This window comes from Bombus bifarius, unplaced genomic scaffold (assembly GCF_011952205.1).
Source record: "Bombus bifarius isolate JDL3187 unplaced genomic scaffold, Bbif_JDL3187 scf7180000008234, whole genome shotgun sequence".
Lineage (NCBI taxonomy): Eukaryota > Metazoa > Arthropoda > Insecta > Hymenoptera > Apidae > Bombus > Bombus bifarius.
This window is the reverse complement of record NW_022884529.1, coordinates 404,872-425,858: the sequence shown is the minus strand read 5'-3', so window position 1 is coordinate 425,858 and position 20,987 is coordinate 404,872. Positions and strand designations below refer to the sequence as shown.

Sequence of the window (20,987 nt, the reverse complement as noted above, 5' to 3'; positions counted from 1 at the left end):
GCACGAATCGATATAACCACGTACTTATAGATACTGGTCCAATAATATTAACTATACTCTTCCAGTCTCTTCGTCTATAAGTGTTCAGATATTCCTAAGTTTCCATTCTACTCGAGTAAAAAGTACTTTTTCATGTGTTCCTCCAATATAGTTGTGTCACGATAATCCGACGTGACATGGCTAAAAATGATCATAGCGATTTATTTCTGTACGATAAAATTGCTCCGACCTGTTTGACTTTCTTTCGATCGTATTTCTTTTTCTTCTGAATAAAATGTCTGTAGATTTCTTGGACGAAATATATGAAAATTTATTGAAACGATACTGACTGAATTGAAATGATTACTTCGGCTTATCTTTCTCTCCTTAAAAATTTTTCTTTTTCTCTTAAATGGAAAAGTTTTAGATCAAAGATTATATAAACATGTTTTTCACGAAATATACGAAAATTCCTCGAATTAATGTATTGAATGAATTTTATAGCATTTTAGATGTAAATATTGAATTTTTCATGACCTGTCGCTCTCTATTTGAATAGTTATTTTTTTTCTAAATAAGAGGGTTATACAAACATTTTGAACTAAAATCTCCTTAGAAAAAGAGATAAAAGCCAAAGTTTCAAAATTCTAGGATATTTCAATATTTACGATTTTCTACTTGGTCGTTAAAATATAAACGATAATTTTCTAAGTTCCGTAATTAGCTCTAGCCATAATTCTGCCAAGTCGTAAGGTCGTATTTGCAACTTTCGTTTAAATCAAATCACTGCTGTCAGATACTGTTCAGAAATGGATTACCTATGCGCATATTAAACAAGAAAGCCGTATCAGTATAAAAACCGAAGATATAAAGTCTTGTATTCCTATGCGAAATCGACGATTGATCGTTAAATGCTAAAACTCGTTCTTAACGTCTAAAAGTCAAAACCAACTTTTGGACAGATACGCCAATTTGAATTAACACGGCGGTATTAATAAAGCCAGTTTCTGCATTCGTATCACGGACAGGCACAGTCGGATGATTTCGCAATTACGTTGACGTTTCGTTGACTCACGCGAAACGCTATACTAGTTTATAATTTCAATCTCGATGCGAGTCGCACGGTGTTCCATTATACAGAGAGGACACGTTAACTACGTTTAGCGTAGTATATGTAAAGGGATAGTATAGCTATTTCTTTTTATCACAATAATAATTCACTTTGATACGGATTTCTATATTATAAGATAGCGTTCGTTAGACTATCGACTGGCCTAGATCCTTCTCAAGGATGTTCTCAACGCGATCATCGTTCAATTATCCGTCTTCGCTCTGATTCATTCTCTGTTGCATATTAAAATATATGCTAATGAGAATTTGCTATCTATTTTCTCAATTAATTTCGTTTTTATTGTTGGAATTTATCGACAGTGTGACTGGTAGATAATTGATTTAAGAAATATAAGGTACATAATTAATCGAGGGTTTGTAAAACAAATTCTGTAAATCTCACACACATGTCAATATACTTGATCGTATTTGTTTATGAATGTATGGAGACCCTTATGTTATTTAACTAATATTATTCATTTTTATAAATCACAAGTTAGAAGCTATCAGTGTCGACAAATTTCTTTGCATAGGAGCGTCAAATTTTATGAGTTCTACGTTTATTTGACATAAAATTGTGCAAGAGAAGTCTACAAACTACAATCTATAATTTGCCAATTCACTAAGATTATTTGTTGATAAATCATTGCGCAAGAGGATCATGGTAATTAAAATTTTGCTCTCCGATGAATTTTTCTATTTGATCATTAAAGCCTTTTAGCAGTGTGAAGAATGAATCAATAAATAATTGGTTAAACGTTTATGAACACAAATTTTTGACAAGTCTCATGCACCAGTGGATTGAATTAAATCCCAGTTTTCTCTTGAAAATATTCATTTATATAGATATAAATATATAGATAATTAGAATTTGATTTCTCGATAAATCTTTTTACTTGACTATTTAAGCGACTGCAAATTTTATCTGTTAAATTTTAGATTAAATTAAAATCTATATGCTCGACCATGTTGACGTAAATGAGATAAAGTAATTGAGGATCCTTCAAACTAACTAAATTACGCTTTATATGTAATTTAGTAACGTTAAATGGTAAAGTAAAGGACGCAGATATGAAATGTTTACTTGGATGAAATATTATTCACATATTTACGTACAATTTGTAGTGACTTTTATGATGAAATGTCGAAGGAATCGCATGATAGAACATGTTTTTAAAGCGAAACAAAATAACGTAGAGTCGTTATACAAAAGCTGAACATACTGATCGCTTGTCAATAGCGCCGGAAACCACCACGTATAACTGCAGAATATAGAAACTTTTATGCAGTTTCTTCTAAACAATGAAGAATCATAAATATTCTTTTAAGAATGTATATATACAAGTAAGAAAGGGTACGATATAATGAAAAATAAGTTAAATATCATAAAATAGAATAACTACGACTATAATGAAGCATTTTTCCACATTTCTTTAAATGTCTTCGAGAACAGTGTTCAGATACTGCAATATACGCACGTTTGTGTTTGAACAAAACAAAATATAATAAAATATCATAGTGTCAGAAATAAAATTATCAAGGACTATCCTCTGTACAAAACAATAATTTGAAGTCCAAGATTTCATAACAGACACGAATAAACAGAATCTTCAAAGCCCTCTTCTCTTTAAATTTCATATTCTCAAGTAACGCTGAAATGCATTGGCACAGAAAAGACCATCAAGCAACCAAAAAGCACGAATGAACCTAAACCATTTACCAGTGAATCAAATCGATCACTGATACCATCCACCTATAACCACTCAGCAACGGCGGAACTGGGTGTCGACTGCCTCCAAATCAAAACCGACCAAAAAACCAAAAGCCTAAATTTCATCTCACCAAACAATTATAACAAGATACGAGTGAACGACTAGCTCGTGGAAAAATTTATCGGCACAGGGTCAATTGAAATTTTAGAGTCGCGAGGCAAAATACTGCTGATCGTTTTGGAAGCATTTACGGTCGGAAAGCGTGTTATCATTGCGACAACAAAGGACTGCAAGAGAGAGAAAGAGAAAGAGAAAGAGAAAGAAAGAGAGAGAGAGAGAGGAGGGAATTTGAAAGGCGGGGATCCGCGAGTCCATGAAATGTCTCTTTATTCACTGGTTGCTGGCTCGTTTTGCGCGGAAGGATTGGCCCTGTAATCGGGTCGCGACATGGAACACTTGAGAAAATTAGAAGCAGAAAATTTCACGCCAGGAGGCAAATCGATTAGCCAGGCTCGCCCACGTTTTTCACTGGTCGACGTTTCGAGTGGTGTGTGCAGCTGAGAAACGTTCGTGTCACGACGAGGAACGACGGTGAAATGAGGAATAAAAAAGAAAAGAAGGCTACGAGCAGTGAATCGAAGGAATAGAATTATTGTGGATCGATATCGATACGGTTGACTGGTTGGTGCACGATCGGTACAAAAGCTGTCGAGCACAAAGAAAAATCGCCGAGGACTGCGAGGGTAAAGAGGTGGGGAACGGTTCCGAAGAGATGGACGAACTACGAAGGGACGATGACGAGCGGGCGAGCGACGATAAACGAAGAAGTCGAAGGTAAAAAGGAAAGTTTTGAAACGACAGAGCCAAATATCGTCCAACGACCGTTCTCGGAAATAGTTCTGGGATCAAGTGACCGAAAATGCTTGCTTTGCATGATGATCGAAGGCCTAGATTGTGCTCATACCCACGAAATGTTCCCCCCTTTTATCCCTATACCCTTTCGTCCTTATCTAGGACTGATCACCAGGCGACAGAGGTACAGTGTATATTGAGAAAATGTAAAAAAAATAACTTTCGTCTTTTTTCTTTTCAAAAGATTAACACGAAAAAGGAAAGGAATAGGATGTAAGATGAGAAATATCGGTTCTATATAAAAGGTAATCAAAGAAACATGTAATCTCTGTTGTGAAACACTCTAATTTGCTATCGTCTACATAGTTCCTAGCCATTAAGAAGGACCATTACGAGCACGATCGAAAAGACCGTTTAATAAAGACCTGGAATTTCACAAAGTCCATAAAAAGACGTCTATTTATGACATCAACGGAGAACCGCCAAAGGGAAGCGATATCTAGCTGAACGAAGGAGGAGAGCACCGAAGAAACAGCCCTCTTAAGGGAGCTTAGGAAACCGTAGAACTTTTCTTCAACCGAAATTCCTCGCCAGATTTAAACCGAAAAAAATCATCAACGAGTAGAGCCGAAACACATTTTCACTAAACGAAGAGATAGTTGCTATAAAGAAACGCAAGAGGGATATTTTGATGAAAAAAAAAAACAGTACTCACGGTGCTTGTTCGTCGGTTGCCTGCTCTCGAACGATGCTCGCAAGCTTCCTCTGCTCGCTGGTTGCTCGCTGGTCGACCTCGACACGGACCGGGACCGATTCGGAAAACGAGCGTGAACGAGTCTCGTGTCTGACGATGTGAAGGAAAGAAAAAACACACGGGGCGGTCGCGTTTTACAAGCGCATCGTTATACGCCCTGCGACATCGACGACGGTGTAGACGGTGGAAAATCTATCGGTGGCACGGTCTCTCGACGGTGGGACACGAGTGCGCCTGACCGGTGGCGGACACGAACATGGCCGACCCGACGAAATCGATAAAACACGTTACGTTTTCCGCCGTTTCGACGGAGCCGACGCTGTGCACCTTCCGCCCCTTCTGGACAGATGCGTGCGCCGGAGACGTCGAGCCGTCGTCGACGATCAGCACAACGTTGTTGTAGTCGTAAGAGACGTTACGTTGAACGACAGGCGCTTGATGCTTCCGCCTTCTAACTTTTCCATTATACTTTTGATACATCTACCTTTTCGTGATCTTCTCTAATCTTCTCCGGTTCTCTGAATGGTAGGGTGTAGAAACACTCATTCAGATTTAGGAGTTGTTCGAATTCAAGTCGCTTCATACTTCAAGTTTGTGTTTACGTACACTCTCGTTCATAAGTATTAGAATACCTGCTGGTTAGCTTTATATGAAAGAAAAGATCGATCGATCGGAATTTTGTATCCATGAAAGATCATGATCAATGTGGCGATAATTTGAAACCGTACGAGTTGCAGTAATATAGCAAATTATCGTAACTGGATGTTGTGTTTGTATAATTTTCTAGTCTGAATACGCTCTATCTTCGATGCCTCTACCTTTTCGTGATCATCCCTAATCTTCTCCAGTTCTGATTTTATAGACAGTAGAGAGGCTCATTCAGATTTAGTGGCGTTAATTCAAGCCGCTTCAAACTTCAAGTGTTTATATACACTGCCGTTTGTAAGTATTAGGATACCTATTAGTGGATTATCAGAATTTTGTGTTCAGAAATTTAGTATCATGGAAGTATTGTTAACGAAAATATAATTAGCAATGTTAAGTAATAAACATTAGAGCATTTCTTAATCTCGTAGGGAAATGAGTATTAATTCAAATTGTAAGGGAAAAAGTGACAGATAAAAATTTGTTTTATTTGTTTTATGAAAAACTATTTTCATGAGTTACAAACGAGTGTTATTGAATTACAACAGTTGCATATTGATCTTCAAAATATTTTCATTTAAACACAGATGAGAAAAATTGAAACGAATTAGATAAAAGTGTCTGGAAAATTTATTCAAAATATGATTCTGAATATAGTTGAGTCTTGAAATCAAGTAACACAAATATAGTGGAAAGATTAATAGTACGAATACTTAAATTGTCTGTAACTATGTACGTATATCATCCAATTAAAGCAATGATCTAGAAGCACGGTTGATGTAGATAGAGAAGAAATTTCATTTGAAAAGTTTTCAAGCTAAGACTTCAAACAAGATAGTAATTCTAAGAGATTTTAATAATGTTCTAACATTTCCAGTTTATTTCAACCTTTTTTTACTTCTGAACAGGAATGTAAGCTAGGTTAATTTTATTAATCTTCTACTGGATTGTCTCTACAATTTCTATTTTGCTTTTTATTCATCTTCTCCGCTATAAAATCACAATATGTACATTTTCACTCGGTTTTATAATGCGTATAGTAATCACAATGTCTAAAATTATAGCAGCGACAATGTTGCTTTTGTTTAACATTAATCTTCATTTTCTATGTTAAAAATTCGTGAGCATGAAAAATCGTTCCCCTTCTCCTTTTGTCTTCGTCGTTCATGCTTCGTAGCTGTAAAAGCATTGTTCCATTTTTATTTTGTTTTATTTCTCATTCTTTCCACTTCAAAGTTGCAAAAACGCGACAGAAATTTCATATAGTTCCGTTTTTTTTTTTTTTTAATTCTTTTCACCCGAAGTCGCTAACATCCACCTTCATCAGTCAAATATACGCAAAAAACCATACACACGTATCTTTATTTAGTTACTTTCAAACCAACATTTTATAGCGTAAAGGAATTACTCAACTAAAACGAAAAATGCAATTTTCGAGGTTGTTCAGTATCTTTTGCAAGAAAGTCTAATTAAATTACTATATCATAGATTTTTATTGACCGTATAAATTTTCCGAGTTCAATTTAATTAACTTGTTTGAACTTTATGCTGCATAAAAGTTTTATTTATGAAGTCAAGAAAATTAAGAATGTAACTGGTAATTAAATTTTCTTTTGCACTACAGGGATAGACAATTAAATTACTGCTTGTACAGACAAAGCTATATATGTAGTTAGAAGGTCCTGATAATTACGTATGACGAAAATATAATTAAATGTAATTAAATAAAGATAGAAAGTATAGGAAGAAAATATAACAGTTCGCCTTTGCTGTTTAGTTGATTGAACTTATTAAGGACAGATTATTCTAAAATAAGCTTGCTAAACTTATAACGTATAACAATATTTTTGAAATGGATCTAAATTCGTAATACAAATGAAGTCAGGGAGATTCCATGATTCAAAATAAGACGAAAATAGAAATTAAATTTTGTTGGAGGTTTCATCTTTTAGAAAATCGAGATTGAATGTTTATCAAGTGCATGTATATTTGATCAATTCCTGATTGAACAGAAATGGATAATCGACAGAAGGTTATTTTACCTATTACTATATATAATATCTACTATAAATTAATACAAAGTATGACTTCTGCTTCTCCCTGGTAATTTTTAAATGTTTTATATGAATTTAGATATTTATAGTTTTATCATATGTTACGATATATCACGAAAAAGTAAATTCATTGATAGAATGAAAGAATCACGCTCAGAGGGGATGAACAAACGATTCCATGGTACCCGCTGTTCAGTAGAGTGTAACTTATCGACCAAATATCGACTTACGGAACTTCAGTTTATGAACACTTTGTCGGACATAACGTTGAAGAGCATTCTCGAATCATTATTTAGAGGCTAGTGCTTGGCGTCGAGTGGATCTTCAGTTTTATTTCAACGAAAGTAGTTCAGCCTGCTTGCGCTTTAAAACTTCACCAATTCTATCGGCAAAGACTACTTTATCGAGATGGAAAATGCGGAAGTAATCGAGCAAAACGATTCGTGGTCGAACGATTTAAACGATTCGGATTTAAATGACATTCGAAAGGAAGTATCGTCTGCATCGATTTATGGAAACGGCTTGGAATCGCCTATATTGGGTAGTTCTTTTCGAGTTCCGGATATACCGAAGAGATATATCGAACCGATAGCTCTTGATACGTCGCTACCTTACGTGAGTATGTCTCTATCGATAACTTGGTACTCTATGGTTTTTGTTTTGGAGGCGGGTATATTCAAATCTGAATACAGAAAGCGTTTGTTTTATTTGTATTGTTATTTAAACCCGGAACATGTAATAGATCGATTTATTGTAGAATACTTTTATGACAAATTTATATTTCCAGATTCCAGTTTATATGCATTTGAAAACATATGATTTAAAACCTATCGAAAGACCATCAACACCTCCTATATTGACTGAGTTACGATTGAAATGTCAGTAAGTAAACGTGTAAATGTTAGAGAAACGTTAGTTCTTTCAGATAAATTATTTTCACAACACGAAATTTTTCAATATTGAAATACCCTAAATCGAATTGGAGAAAAATGGGAGTATTTAAAGAACTGTTTCGAAAATTTTCAGAAATGATGCTGAATCGTGCAAATCCTCTAAAGCTCTACCGTCCTCCAGAAGAAGCAGTAAAGAGAGGTCTTCTATCTCCTTAAAACCGCGGGAAGCAAAATGAATTTGAAAATGATATATCAGATCGATTTTGTTAATGTATTTAATTAACGCCATTTCTATATGATACAAACTTTACTTTATCTTCATGTAATTTAGTTGCTAACTACAAAAATAAAAATATATGAATTTTTAAATTAATATATAATAGATATTTCATGTAATTATTGTAATTAATTTTGTTATACTTGATCTGTAGTTAATTTATTATACATTTTACAATATATTTATTTTAATATCATTTTCTTTGATTTAACAATTTAATTTAATTTAACTCCTCGACTACCAGTTATTTAAACAACATTCCTAACGCAAGTTAATTTTAACTTGTATAAAATATATCTTACCTTTGTAAATTGTATCTTTTATGAATTATACTTAAATAATTAATAAAACGTATTTTATGCGTCTTTTTTGTATACTTTTCTATTTAGTTCATACTCTATGCCAATATGGTTGTGAATGTGTGCTTTGACCGCGACAAAATGTACAGAGTAGGAGGTTCTTACGATTAGGTTATATTTAAAGTGTTTATCTTTCTAATAAATGTCGATCAATTATAGTTAATTACAACAGTGGTTAGTACTGTGAAAAAAGTAGTTACAACATGCAACAATGAAGAAATTCAACGAATTATTTACAGTCTGTTTTTTATTGCACTATTTGTATAGTGTTTGTACAACTCACTTGCTCATAAATGTTAAAAATCAGGTACGAATCTTTTTCTGTCATTTACTATTATAAGGAATCAATAAAATTCTAATTATAGATATACTATTTAATGAAAGATATTTTGATATAATTTAGCGATTAATAATTTATCTCGAATAACCTCGACGAATTCAAAGTTTAACAAAATAGTGTTATCTATGTACTTTTAATTTACAGGGTGGTGATATTCTATTGGAAACGATTTCTTCCAATGTTAGTGAAGATGTTATTACCTTAGAATTTCAATGTTCAGATGGTACTTTAGTGACACAACTCATTGATTTTAAAAATGTAATTCATTATTTTGAAACCCTATATCTTTCTTATATTTTTTTCAAAGAGAAATAAAATATTTTATTTATTCCTTCAGGAAGTTCAAATAATAAAAGCTTTAGTTCTTGGTGAAGAAGAACGTGGTCAAAATCAATATCAAGTTTTATGCTTTGTTAATCATTTTTTCAAAGTGGATTTCATATCATCTGATGCTATGTCTAAATTACGGCAAAAAAATCCAGGCACTGTGCGTGTTGCAGAAGAAGATAAAGGTCACGTGAATTATACCATGGATTTATTCTTAGATGTATCTGAATCCAAAGATATTTCTAAACACATTGCAACTCTTTGTGGAGAAGCAGCTGGATCTGCTTATACTAGAAATGAAGATATAAAACAGTGGATTCAAAGACCTGGTAAGTTATATTAATAGATAAACTAACATGTAAGTAAAATTCTTTCCAATATAGTATCTAGTTTCACAGTTTCTTTATTCTTTTATTAGGCTCATCCGAACTTTCACTCATGGCAGCTGTGTACAACTTCAGCACAAATTCTATAACGCAACAAGGTACAAACGATTCAAGATCGTTATTTGTAACACGATGTGCAGACACATCGAATATGTGGGCACCTTGTACATGTTCATTAGAATTATGTATTGGTTGGTACCCATGTGGTTTAAAATTTTGCAAAGGCAAAGGTGATGGTAAAAAAGCAGCCGCTCCATATAAATGTGGCATTAAAACTTGTAAAAAATGTTTTATATTCTCATACTATTCTAAAATGAAGCAGAATTGTTTATGGGATGAATGACACATAAGAACACTGTAGATATATAGGTTTTAATTTATGAAAGAGGGCAAGATTATTCAAATTATCAGAAAGCAAAACTACCTTTGACATATTAATTTATCACATATACATTAACAAAAATCATCCTATAGTATAATTTCAATTTCATTTTCTTTTTAATATTATTATGCTCATCATAAATGCTTTAAAAAGTAAACATTTGTAACAAAAGGTACCTTTGCTACTTATATATCTTTGTCAAATCATCATTGATCTCACCAAATTTTTAACTTTATTTCGTCTGTACATATCAAGTATTAATTATGCTCACTCTTATCAGGGTATATCGACTTGTTCATTATAATGACATTTTGGAGTAATTTCATTTTGAACAATTTTTAAGGTATTATTTTTCTATTTCATTTGAAAAGTTGTCGTAAATATGTAATATATATATTCCATTTCACAATATCTATTTGAGAAGAAGACTAGTATGGATCAGATGATTTAGATATAATGGTCGCAAAATTTTTAAATTTGCTCTGTCCATTAGTGGGGCCCCTGTACCACCTGTCATTTATAGTAAAGGGAATCTCTCACTAGCAGTGAGACTGAAGACAGTTGTGAGTATTAGTATCATCTTCGCGGGTTGATATTAATTATATGCTTTCTAAATGTCAGTGTTTTTCTATAAAAATATAGGATCGGTATCGGGGCTTCCATAATGACAGAAGCAGGTTAGAAGTATGTTCTTGGTACATGTACCAGGGCGTCGGCAGACCTATGTTAGATAAATTCTTACTTTTATAGGCTGTACTGAATGGATGCATTTGTAACAGTAATATTTGTATTTTACTAGGATAGCTAACAAAATATTTTATAGGGAGAACAAGGTACGGTAAAAGAAGGAACTATTAAAAAAAGAAAAAGCGAAACTAATTCTAAAAGACTTACTTAGTTGTCATATCTTGTTATATGAAAATTATTTAAGTTTACATTTATCATTCATCACATTCCCAAACTACTATTTGCCTGCATTTATCAAAAATGTAATCATTCCTAACATACCTTACATTATATGCACAATGTGTCTTACAAAATATGTACTACTGAACATACATACTTGGTCACAAAGCAACAATGTTTATTGCATATTAGAGGGCGTAAAATTGTTCGAGAAATTTGAACAGACTGTTTTTATTAACTGTTCACAGCCGGATAAAACAGAGGCTAGCAATAAATATTTGTGTGTATACGTCATGAACACTAGGTTACAAATAATCCATTCAGAGTAACATGAAGACTTTCGCGTCTAATTTACCCACGTGTAGTAGTGCCACAATGCATTAAAGTGCATCTAGTCTAAGTTCATACACGTAATTTTTTCTTATTCTATTAGAAATATAAAAGAGTTGCTCAATTTATAATACAAATTGAGAAATATACTGTTGGAATGGAATTTTTTATGAGATCGTTACTGAGAGAAAGTGTGTCGATAAATATAGACTTTTCAAACCTAAATGCATTTAACGAAATAAGTAAACTATACTTTTTCGGCTGTTTAATTAATGTTTATTTATTTTCATGCGTAATAGTGATAAATTAATATAAAATCTAATTTTAATAAATTGGTACAAATAAACTTATATTATACAAACAATATTAAATGTTAAAGTTATCAATTTATATTTAACGTAATGTTTATCATTAGTTTGAAGATATCGAAGTCAATACCGAATTTTCTGTAAGTGGTAATTTGGTGCAATGTATTTTAAGGCTGGTACTATATCTATTATTATCCCCTTCAAAATTAAATAATTCATATCTCAACAAGTTTTTTATATTTCTAGTGATTTGTAAAAAATGATTACGTGTGTTTGCTTGGCACTAAATGCACTGGTATCTGTACAGAATTTTATACATGACATGTAAGGCTGCCATTTATATGTGTAAATTAAGTTCGAATTGTACATAACATAGGAGAAGAAGCACGCGCTGATGCAAAATATAAACGTTGAGGGCACGTGAGAATGAATTAAGTCTTTGTATATACAGATCGTTTGTTAATAACTGAAACGTGTACAATTCGTAGGATATACATTATATATAAAATATTCAGTGAGTAAAAAGTATTGTTGACTTGTATGGAATAAAAATTCATTATTTGTACAAAGAGGGCGCTTGGTATTTAAATGAGAGAGATAAAAAATGGGAGTATACGTTTCATAGCAAACCACTATAAACAAGACTGCAATATCTGTCCAATTTAATAATAAACATATTATATATACATGTTGCAATTCACCGCGCTTCCTCACCGACACAAAATCGTATTTAACGTAATTCCTAGCATAAGTGAACAAATGAGCAAAAAGATAATAAGTATATATACACATATATTGCACATACTTACATCTATAATCGAACATCTATGAAACATGTAAGCGTTAAACGACACCCGTCGTTATCGATTCACTCATGTCTGTACCACCTAACGATTGTATACTATATTTCACTAAAAGATGAAGGAACGAAGAAAATAGTACCACAGTCTTCACCGGGAATGAACTGCATCTGCGTATGAGTCAGTGCGATATAATTCGATTAAGTAATTTATACCCGGACTGTGTAATCGGTTAAGTTTGCAAACAGCAATATAAATTTGTACATTGTGTATATAAGTACCTACGAACTATAGGGTGACTCACAAAAGATGGAGTACACAGATAATCTTTGTCCTGTTTGTCTTGGAAGCATAGTCAAAAGCGTAAAACACAGTCTAAGAATTTTTGAGAAAATTATTTAAAAAAATCTTGTTTGATTTCCAATGCTATCATTGTTTTTATGTAAATATGTACATTATTATTTCTGTATGATAGTTTGTATAAAATTGGATCCAGTGATACTGTTTTATGAATCTTCATAATGAGGCTACCAATTCTCAGCATTATAAATGATGAAAATTTGATGTCTCACTAAAACTGAATCTTTAATTTTCTTTGAAAAAGAATTGTAAGGCTTTAAGGAAATTGACTGGAATTTTGACAGAATATTGCGTTTATCATATTTATTCCTGAAAAATATTTGATTTATTAAAAGATTTGGATGATCAGTTTCTTGTGAATCATCTTGTATACTTAATTACCAAACATGGTATAGACAAATTGCAGAATATTCAAGATGTTACTGTTAGTATCTCGATAAATTATATGTGTCATTTAATATGCATGATTAACAAACCAGAAAAGAAAAGAAAGAAACATAAAAAGAAATTCACATGAATAACATAAGACATAAGGGTATAGACATTAATTAATGATATGGTCCAACTTAAGGAAAATATTTCAAACACTTGTTCCTGTTTGAAAGAATTTCATACTATGTTAAAGCTTTCTCTTTCTCTCTCTTTCTCTCGAATAACGAAGGCACTGATTTATTACCTTTAACTTGCGAACACACACACTGTTATGAGATTTCATTTTGGCTAACACTATAGGGGGCTGGGAAACGGGTATAGTAAGGGGATATACTAATAGCATTTAAACATTTTACTATCGATACTTCGAATCGAAACTGGATGTTACTCACCGTGTATAATTTCAGCTTTACACGTAACATTGTAACTTATACACATATTTTTTATATATATTTAATAAAAAGAACGAGTAAGCAATCGCCGAGTTTAATTAGTCCATATCTTTTAGAATTTTTATTAGTAATATATTTATTATATTGTAATAAATTATTTCAAATGATATAGGGTGTTGTAAATATCTTGTTTCTCGCTAATTTAGCTTTATTATTTTTAACCGTATAAAAAAGTATATCTCATTCAGTAGAATAAATACCATAATAAACAGCAATGTTAATCCTCAACGATTTTCGAATGTTCATGATTATCCGTATCTTTTTTTAATTGCATATTTTTAAATAAACAATATTATTGCTATGAAGTTAAATTTCGAGATCTAAAAGAAAGATGATGTTGAAAATTAAAGATGTTGAATGTGTTTTAACGAAATAAGTAATTGCTGCAGAAAAAAACCTAGATAATTGATTGAAAGGTCGACAAGATAAAACGAAACATCCTATACATTCTCAATTTTGTATTTTATATATTTGTTTGTTTCAATCTCCAACGATGTATCACTAGCGAAATGAATTAATTTGATAATGAGTGGTCGAAAAATACACGAGAAGCCATGAATGTTGTTGATAATTGTCTCTATTAAGTACGATACAATAATCATAATAATTTAGTTCTCCTCCCCTTCTTTACACTCATTACCTAAATTCCATATGTCGCTTACGCAAGTGTATTCAAAATCGAGGATCGAACGATAAAATATCCACGTTTATTGCCACGCTACATATAGGTATCATCGTATGCTACATAGAGTATTAAAGACTATGAAAGTAGAAGCTTACATGAGTAAAAAAGGGACAAAAAAAAAAAAAAGAATCATTCGTTCTGCTACGTTTATACTACATTTACAACGAGAATTTCGTTCAGTCATCTGAAACAGAGGAAAATAAGGAGATCGTGCTTATACACATGTAAAATAGCCAACGAGGAGGCTTAAGAAAAGTTCGTACACTTATTGGAAATAAGGTACTTCGATTAATATTGTCTTTTTTTTCTTTTAAATAAGTATTTCTCACAGAAGATTCTACATTATCGCCATAAAAACATATATCTATATATATATATATCTTCTATATATATATATATATCTAAATATATATATATATATCTTCCATTTACATTAAGTATCTGAATTTTGAAATGTGCACCATAAATAAGATGATTAAATCGTTAAGCTAGAAATAAACGTCGTTTTCGTAAACATCACGATGAATATGTAAGAAAGGATGTAGCTTATTTTTGTTCTTAAGTAGACCGCCGTCAAGCATCGATCGTTACGAGAAACTAATACGTCGTTTAATTCGTTACGGAAAATTATTCGATCTATTTTCGACGCGGAAATATGCATGTATGCTCTAAATATACAGTGCTATGCTGTACCATGAGTGCATAGGTGGATAAAAATAGTTCAACAATAACGCCGTTGCTTTCAACGATTCTGTCATCGAACATCGACATTTCGATCAATTGATCTTATAAATTAAATAAACAAGACATTTCTACAACCGCAATAACGTTTCTGGACATTAAGGAAATCGAGGTATGTCTTGATTTCTTTGTCTCGACCGTTATTACGTGCAAATACTTCGCGCATTAAGTTTTTCGAAGTTCGAAGAGATTCGATTTTTATCGCTATGTCGGAACGAGTAAAAAAGATTACGAGGTGTGGTTGCAATAGCATTGGTAAAAAATTGTATTTTTCAGTTTTAACGCGTTGCGTTATAGCTCACCATATTGTTATGCGTCAGGGTTTAGGATGCTACTCTACTTTATTTTCGTCACCTTAAGTCAGACATGCTGTCGAATGCCGAGAATTGTCTGTAATAAATAACTGTTAACTGATGCGCACAATTGTTTCTACCGGGGACCTGTTAAATTATCACGCCCTATGTTCGTTTCACTTTTTTTTTCAAAGAAGATAACGTGGTAAGTGTGTCACCCTGAATTTCTTTCGACGAGATTAACTTTTTGCACTTGACGATAGTTCCAGTTCTTATTTAATTAGGAATGTCGTAAACGACTTTTATTCAAATCGTTGGTTAAATTTTTATGTATAATATATAATATATGTAAAAATTACTATGTAATTAGTAAAAAGATGATATCCCCAAATATATTTCGTATATAATTATTATATAATTATTATTATATTATATATGTTATACATAATTATAAACTATTTTATATATAAAATATATTTGGGGATATCATCTCGCAATAATTTATTATATTTTCTGAAATCAGCCTTGAATTAGAGAGAAACTAAACAGGCACATATATGTTATTATACCTATTTTGCATGATGTTTGTTATTATTTATTTGAGTGCAAAAAGCTAAAAAGAGTAAATAAAATAGCTATATAAAATAACTATTTCAAACAACAAGAAACAATAATCTATCATCAATTCTTTGTTATCTTGCAACCACACCTCCTGATCAAGAGCATTAGCACCGGAAATGTGTACAGAAATGTGTATAAGCACCGGATTCTTTAAAAAACGTTAGCACCTAACTCTTCTCTGCAGCCACTAGGGCTAGATCGCCCATATCAAAAAGATTATCTAGGACAGAGCTGTCTATGGGAGGGACTTCTTTCACTATAGTAGAAACGACAAATATTAAGTACTCAAGGATATTCCTTTTTTCTTTAAACAAATCACATTTCTCTTACCTCTATAGTTGCATTTAGATATTTACCACATTACGTATTACGTATAAATGTGTTTCACATATTGTCTATAGCAGCGAAGTGGTGGCCGCTCAATGTGACTGAAATTTTCTGTTTCGTTGACGCTGATGACACTAATATGGTGTCACTGTGTCATCTGTCTCCGGAAGCAAGCAGGCTATGGCGCCAACGTAGCGTCATCCGCACGTTAATCCTTTGCGTTCTCCACATTTTTCTGGAGCGTTACCAACTAATCGGAGCAATAAATATTTACCATTTTCATAGCGGAGCCATCGGGCTTTGAAGACAAATTTTAAATGCAATCGCAGTGGAGCCACTCGACTGTAAAGACAAATTTTAAATGTACCCACTGCGACAATATTTGACGACAAAAGGTTACTACATCTTCACACCTCTAGTTAAGTATTAAGGTTCATCAGCCTTGAGTAATCAATGTTTGCAATGCTTACTATACCAAGAACCAAACAATTTGATTTCTTTACATTAAAGATTAGGCCTACAACATCCGACCGCAAGAAATCAATGCCGAAACAAGGAACACCAAGTTTCTCAGTGTTCTCCTACAGACAGCTCTGATCTAGATGAAACACTAGCTACTGTAACAAGTCTTGCGCACGTCGGCAAGTATTACACTGAAATCGTCGTCCGCCTTCGAAACATGCTCGATACTCTGCGATTGCTGACCCTGTTGAGCCTGTTGCGGTTGTTGCTGTTGCTGCTGCTGCTGCTGTTGGTGTTCCGGATACTTGGCCACATCCATGGCCTGATGGTACTGCTCCATCGCGTGGCCTATGGCCACGTTCGAGCATCGAGCATCCTTGGCTTGATCGTCGACGATGCACTGAGAGTTCGACATGTCCAGCTGCGTCTGCTGGGGCGTGTAGTAACGAAGATCACTGGCGTAATTGTGATTGCTGTCAAGGAGATTCTGAGAGGTGAGGCTGGTATGCGCCACGTTGGTCGGATGCGAGTATTTGAAATACTTCTCCAACTGTAACGTCTGTTGCTGTTCTTCCTCGGCGGTGGTGGCCATCGCTGCCTCCATGTGACCCAGAATCGGATGCTGTTGGCCAGCGCTGGTTCCCTCTGTTTGGTACTCCTGGTGATGACTCATTTGGTACCGGTGGGATACACCTGGAAATAAATCGGTCGTCGAGAAGAATAGCCTCGTCTCCTTCCGCGCGTGACGTCGCGAATAAAGGGGCTATTATGCGCAGAGGAGAAAGCCAGAAAAGAGATTTCGGGTTGCTCGAATTGTTACAGGCAAGTGGTTCGTATTTGCAAAACTGTCTCGCTTGGGGGTGTTGCAGTAATTAGCGTGACTGTATGGTGTTATTCGATTTGGCCAACTTGGTTGATCGTTATTGGATCTTCGAAGTTATCGTAACTGTGGGTACGTTATTTTGGGAAAATGCATTCTTGATAACTTAAAGAGTTATTTTTAAGTGGAACTTACTCTTTAAAACTTTTTTCTAGCTGCACTATTTTCTTTCTTCAGCTCTTTATACGTATGTACATACATTGTATTGTTTCAGTAACATTTACATATTTGTCTGTATACAAAAATCTCGAATGATCTTATTTTAAAAGAATAATTTTCTAATAAATTTATTTTCCGTATTTGTATGTTTTCAAAGAAATGGTTTTTACATACACATTTCATTTTATTAACATTTGCATTGTATAGTGATAGGAGTTACAGATGTTTCGGTTAATTTTAAATGTTACTGTTTCACCAAGAATGTGCGATACTTTCAACACCTGTTGGTAGGCGATTTTAACTCGGCAGGTTGGCAAAGTGTTAAGAAATTTTCTGTACCATTTGCATGTATTTGTTATTTATAGTATGCGTGTAGTTTGTCTTAAATGTTGTAAGAAATAACTGAGGGAAGATTTAGATCTTGTTGCTCCTTCTGCTCTGAATTTCTGACACTAATTCTACTCTCACTGTCGACTTTGAGAATACATTATATACTGCCGAACTCTTTCTGAAGTTAGCTACAGTTTTATTTATTTCGTATTATGCAATGAAATGAGACTTTCATTTGTGTTCAAGTATTCCCAGAAATTGTAAAATGCAATTATATCTATTGCTTATACTTCAAAGAAGTTAGATAATTCAAAGATAGAACTTGATTACAGGAAAAAATGAAAATTATGTAGTGAATGATGAAAGATTGTAAGAATAGCACTGAAATTACCGCATTCTTATATCTAATATGTCTTTTTTACATCTGCACTTTGTTATTGTAACACTTATCTGATTATATGGCATGATTAATTCAAACATTTGACAAGTGGAAATAAAAAAGGCTTTGTCATATAAAAAATTCTTCTTCTCTTAAAAAGTTTGTTTATACGAAGGCGGATATCAGTAAACACGAAGGAAAATGTTATCACGATAATTCATATAGTTTTTAGAATTTCGTATGTGATATAGGCACATGATCAGTTTTCTAAATTGAGCTGTAAGTGCAATGTGCCAACGAGCTCTCACCCTCGTGCTTGAACATGTGCATAGATAAATCTGCTTCAATTATCCCATCAAATAAGAAAATCTGTGCTGGCACTTGCGGTCTCGTTGAGGAAACTACATAATGGACATACGTCCTTTCTTAAAATATAAAGCTCTTTTTATGATTAATTAACGGATCTGCGAGATGTTGAAATAAAAATATTGTAAAGTTACATAAAGTAGTATAGTACATGTAATAAATAAGTTTTATTATATCCTGTCTATAAATAACATTTTGATAAACAAAACATTGTTTCCCGCAAAACTTTATTTATTGGTTTATTGATATTTATTTGATTGCAGCCTTATTTCTTTCCACTCCTCGTTTACTTTGCATATTTCTAAAAAAGTAAAGAAGGATAGATATGAAATAGATGTTATTAAGAATTAAATTGAGCAAACAAAATTAACAACTTAACGTATCAATTTCTGATGTTATGATATTACAAAATCCTCTAAATCACGGACATTTTTATTATTGCTCTTTTTTCTATCACACAAAAATATAATCATTTTTTCTCACAAACCAAGGAAAGATATATATCTATGTCAAACGACTCAGAAAGAAAGGGCATAACCGAAAGAAATCTTATTTTCTGGATCTTAAAAGAACCCATCATCGACCATCATAATAATCGTACAAGTCTAAAAAAAACGAAATATTTCGATATATATTTAACAAATATTCGAACAAAGATCAATAAGAAATTTAAATAAACATCCAAAAGAATAGAGAAACAGCGTAACTAGGTTCCAATCGTGTTTGTGTATTGGACTTGATCCAACTGTAACACAGAATATAATACGTAAAAATGAATAAAGGATTACCGGAACAACCTTCAGCGGCTCCGCGAATCCCCATGGACTGTTGTCGATTGGCACACTGAACAGGATTATAGTTGCTCTCGACAGTGGACTGCATCGAATAGTTGGCAGTCTTCGAGGATTGGGTGTTCGTGTAGTGCTGCAACGATTGATCGTGCGGGGATGCGACTGGCGGATAAAAAGTCCCCGTCACAGAGCCAACATTTTCAAATCCAGAGCGCAATTTATTGCACGATACCATCATCCCGTTCGCTATACCAACCGCGGCTATACTCGACGGCTGTCTCTCGAAATTTAAGTAACTCACCTGAAAGAGAGAAAAATTACCGTTGAAACTTTCACTCGTGTTTCGTCCTACTGTAATTGACACGTTAGCTTGTCCAAACGTTACGATAAATGTGTCACGTGTTCGATCGTGAGGTATGAAATAAATTTTTCGTTTAAGTCGAACCGAAGAGATTTGCGTGTTTAATGGAATGTTTTTATCGGAATATTAGATATTTATGCACCGTTGAGTAAAAATAGTGTTTCATTAACGAACCAAAATGTTTACGCATCGTTCATTACTTTTTAAAGGAATAGAAAATGAGAAATAACGTAAACCATTGTTTCTTGCTTTTGGCGTTATTCTGTGAAATCAAATTTTCAGTTTCTGCTGATGAGTTGGTAGAAATAAATTTACAATTTTACCCGTCCGCAATTTTTCAGGATTTTAAACGTCCATTTTGAATTTCGTATTTCGAACAGTATCTGAAATTTTATAATAATCGACGATATAGGTTTGTGAAGCAAGTAATCGCAAAGCAACCTACTAAACGAGTCTACATTTGTCCTCATAGTCTCCAGCAAGATCGTTCGTATGCACGCCATTACTCACCGATTTTTTGTAAGTTAGAGTATCTGTGTAAGCACCAGAATTCTGACACGACGATATGCTAGTACCACCAGCATGACCCGTGTGCAGCTGATTATCGGTACTCATGAAAGTGTACCGTTTCGTTTGCTCGCTCATTTCGCCGTGCTGCTTCGACGAACCCTCCATCAGATCACGTTCAGGATCTGGATTTTGATTGGATGGCAAATGCGTTCCGTCACCTGATCAAGATTAATTCGTCAATAATTCAAACGCTATATGTTTCCATAACCACGTACAAGAGATAGAATATGCTTCCTGATGAAATAATAATAATAATCTAATAATATGTGTGTATATATATATATATAACTTGCTACTATAGAAATTCGTAATAGAACACTTTAGTAGAGGTATGTCATTTTAAAGAGAAATGTTTCATTTTATC

The 20,987-nt window shown here is 33.3% G+C and overlaps 4 protein-coding genes across 7 annotated transcripts in view; 2 read left to right on the top strand and 2 right to left on the bottom strand.

Annotated features, from left to right (window-relative positions):
• The window catches only part of LOC117211482 (synaptotagmin 1), a 33,405-nt gene extending 28,799 nt beyond the window's left edge, over positions 1-4,606 (bottom strand). The window contains exon 1 of one of the 2 annotated variants that reach the window (XM_033455414.1): positions 4,369-4,606. The gene's annotated coding sequence lies outside the window, so the exon portion shown is untranslated. The remainder of the gene's footprint in view (positions 1-4,368) is intronic. The other variant, XM_033455412.1, reaches the window with a different exon arrangement.
• Positions 4,607-4,793: 187 nt separating this feature from the next.
• Positions 4,794-8,254, top strand: LOC117211483 (WD repeat-containing protein on Y chromosome). 2 transcript variants are annotated; one of them, XM_033455415.1, is made up of 4 exons: positions 4,794-5,349; positions 7,244-7,721; positions 7,894-7,988; positions 8,133-8,254. In XM_033455415.1, exons 2-4 carry the CDS (start codon positions 7,515-7,517, stop codon positions 8,233-8,235), a joined length of 405 nt encoding a protein of 134 aa, XP_033311306.1. In that variant the 5' UTR covers positions 4,794-5,349; positions 7,244-7,514; the 3' UTR covers positions 8,236-8,254. The 2 variants fall into 2 exon arrangements, with proteins under 2 accessions (XP_033311306.1, XP_033311307.1); XM_033455416.1 differs by lacking the exon at positions 4,794-5,349 and adding an exon at positions 6,397-7,084.
• A 416-nt stretch (positions 8,255-8,670) lies between these two features.
• Positions 8,671-11,469, top strand: LOC117211472 (out at first protein). Its single transcript, XM_033455399.1, has 4 exons — positions 8,671-8,942; positions 9,120-9,233; positions 9,313-9,631; positions 9,721-11,469. The coding sequence occupies exons 1-4, from the start codon at positions 8,847-8,849 to the stop codon at positions 10,029-10,031; spliced, it is 840 nt and encodes a 279-aa protein (XP_033311290.1). The 5' UTR covers positions 8,671-8,846; the 3' UTR covers positions 10,032-11,469.
• Positions 11,470-16,074: 4,605 nt separating this feature from the next.
• LOC117211474 (putative transcription factor SOX-15) overlaps positions 16,075-20,987 on the bottom strand; it is a 68,128-nt gene continuing 63,215 nt past the window's right edge. For both annotated transcript variants that reach the window (XM_033455400.1, XM_033455401.1), the window contains exons 7-9: positions 20,564-20,781; positions 19,690-19,993; positions 16,075-17,480 (exon numbers count right to left, since the gene is read on the bottom strand). In XM_033455400.1, coding sequence (XP_033311291.1) covers positions 16,936-17,480; positions 19,690-19,993; positions 20,564-20,781 — 1,067 coding nt within the window. In that variant the 3' untranslated portion in view covers positions 16,075-16,935. The remainder of the gene's footprint in view (positions 17,481-19,689; positions 19,994-20,563; positions 20,782-20,987) is intronic.

Bases quoted from the DNA above. Each gene is read 5' to 3' on its own strand.
- LOC117211483 (XM_033455415.1), top strand. From the start codon at position 7,515: ATGGAAAATGCGGAAGTAATCGAGCAAAACGATTCGTGGTCGAACGAT. The intron at 7,722-7,893 runs GTGAGTATGTCT...TTATATTTCCAG, and splicing joins TTGATACGTCGCTACCTTAC to ATTCCAGTTTATATGCATTT. The intron at 7,989-8,132 runs GTAAGTAAACGT...GAAAATTTTCAG, and splicing joins GAGTTACGATTGAAATGTCA to AAATGATGCTGAATCGTGCA.
- LOC117211472 (XM_033455399.1), top strand. From the start codon at position 8,847: ATGAAGAAATTCAACGAATTATTTACAGTCTGTTTTTTATTGCACTAT. The intron at 8,943-9,119 runs GTACGAATCTTT...TTTAATTTACAG, and splicing joins TCATAAATGTTAAAAATCAG to GGTGGTGATATTCTATTGGA. The intron at 9,632-9,720 runs GTAAGTTATATT...TTCTTTTATTAG, and splicing joins ACAGTGGATTCAAAGACCTG to GCTCATCCGAACTTTCACTC.